Source organism: Miscanthus floridulus, chromosome 8, assembly GCF_019320115.1.
Source record: "Miscanthus floridulus cultivar M001 chromosome 8, ASM1932011v1, whole genome shotgun sequence".
Lineage (NCBI taxonomy): Eukaryota > Viridiplantae > Streptophyta > Magnoliopsida > Poales > Poaceae > Miscanthus > Miscanthus floridulus.
The window spans coordinates 87,851,730-87,853,827 of record NC_089587.1 but is presented as its reverse complement, the minus strand read 5'-3'; the positions used below and the strand labels follow the sequence as shown (position 1 = coordinate 87,853,827).

At 51.7% G+C, this 2,098-nt stretch overlaps 1 protein-coding gene across 1 annotated transcript; it reads right to left on the bottom strand.

Moving 5' to 3' along the window:
* Positions 1-240: 240 nt before the first annotated feature.
* LOC136469539 (secreted RxLR effector protein 161-like) lies at positions 241-1,194 on the bottom strand. Its single transcript, XM_066467696.1, has 2 exons — positions 504-1,194; positions 241-281 (listed from the first exon to the last, which is right to left on the bottom strand). The coding sequence occupies exons 1-2, from the start codon at positions 1,192-1,194 to the stop codon at positions 241-243; spliced, it is 732 nt and encodes a 243-aa protein (XP_066323793.1).
* Between the last annotated feature and the right edge of the window lie 904 nt (positions 1,195-2,098).

The following is a 2,098-nucleotide window of genomic DNA, read 5'->3' as shown; positions in this document are numbered from 1 at the left end:
GCGTCATCTATATATATCTCATCCTCTAACTATCATGAAATTAAAGTTTTTTTTGAAAGATCCAGCGATGCAGGCTTGTATTAATATAAGAAGGGAGCAAATACATGCACCAGAGGCGCAATACAACTAGGAGCCTTGTTCGGCAAGGATTACTACCAGGGCGCGAAAAGTAAGGGATTACTTACAACTAAAGACACAACAAAGAGCAAGATCGAGAAAAAGGACCTACGTCCCTAGCTATCACTCCTCTTCTTCTCCATCTTGTGCTCCTGCCAATATAGCTGTTGTTTTTGAAAGAGTAGGATTAGGGAATACTCAATAATTACTATGTTGGATCAGCGTTTACATATATAGGCATTGTGGGAGGCTAGGCAGGCCCACACGCCATATTACATTCCAACACTCCCCCGCAGTCTGAACTGGGAGCACCGCGAACATTGAGACTGGACCTAGACTCCGTGAACACGGACGTCGACAAACCCTTGGTGAAGATGTCGGCGTACTGGGACGGAGTGGGAACGTGTAGGACGCGGACTTCACCGAGGGCGACTCGTTCTCTAACGAAGTGCAGGTCGATCTCAATATGCTTGGTTCGCTGATGTTGAACCGGGTGGTGGAGAGGTAAACGGCGATGATATTATCGCAGTAGACCACTGTAGCACGACGGAGTGGGCAGCGAAGCTCTATTAGAAGTTGGCGCAACCAGCAGGCTTCGGTGACTCCATTCGCGACTGCTCGATACTCTGCCTCTGCACTAGACCGAGACACTGTAGGCTGACGCTTGGACGACCGGGAGATGAGATTGTCCCCGAGAAACACCGCATAACCCGAGGTGGATTTGCGTGTGTCAGGACAGCCCGCCCAATCTGCATCAGTGTAGACAATGAGATCAGCTGGAGAGGTCCGGTGGAGGTGTAGACCGAGATCCAATGTACCTTGAAGGTACCAGAGAATGCGCTTCAGAGCGCTCAAATGAGGTTCCCGTGGGTCATGCATGTACAGGCAGACCTGCTGAACAGCATACGCAATGTCTGGTCTGGTGAAGGTGAGGTACTGAAGAGCCCCGGCAAGACTGCGATACGGACTCGGATCAGCGACTGAAACACCATCAGCAGAAAGCTTGGAGTGAGTGTCCACAGGAGTGTTGCTCGGCTTGCAGTGACTTATACCGGCGTGGTCCAGAATATCCAGCATGTACTGTCTCTGAGAGAGAAATAAACTGTCACCTCTACGCTAAACACTGACACCCAAAAAATGGTGAAGAGGCCCCATGTCTGTCATGGAGAATTCCTGGTGAAGTGCTGCGATAATCCGATGGAGGAGACTCGGAGACGACGCAGTGAGAACAGTATCATCAACATAGAGTAAAAGAAAAGCCATGTCAGCACCTGTGTAGTAGATGAACAGCGACGTGTCAGACTTGGCCTCGACAAACCCGAGTGAGGTAATGTGAGAGGCGAAGCGACTGTGCCAGGCACGAGGAGCTTGCTTCAACCCATAGAGTGACTTGTTCAGGCGATAGACATAATTGGGCTTGGAAGAGTCGACAAACCCAGTTGGCTGTGCGCAGTAGACTGTCTTGGTCAAAGTACCATGGAGAAATGCATTCTTCACATCAAGCTGGTGAATCAACCAGGAGCGAGACAGTGCCAAAGTGAGTACCATCCGGATGGTCGCTGGCTTGACAACTAGACTGAATGTCTCATCATAATCAATGCCCGGACGCTATGTGAAACCGCGAAGCACCCACCGGGCTTTGTAGCGGTCAAAAGAGCCATCTGACTTGAACTTGTGACGAAAGACCCACTTGCCGGTGACAAGGTTGACGCCAGGAGGGCAAGGCACCAAGGTCCAGGTGTCGAACTCGGCCTGCATAGCAAGACGCCAGGCCGGATCCGAAAGAGCGGCACGGACGGACGAAGGTACTGGAGTGGTAGACGAAGCCGTCATGTGGAGATTAAGGCGATCCACGGGTTGCCGAAAACCGTCCTTGCCATGGGTGCGCATGCTGTGCGCATTAGTGACAGGAACGATCACCTCCGTGGTCATGGTCGTGGTGCGGCCGGTGGTACAGCCGACGTCGCTGGCAACAACCTGG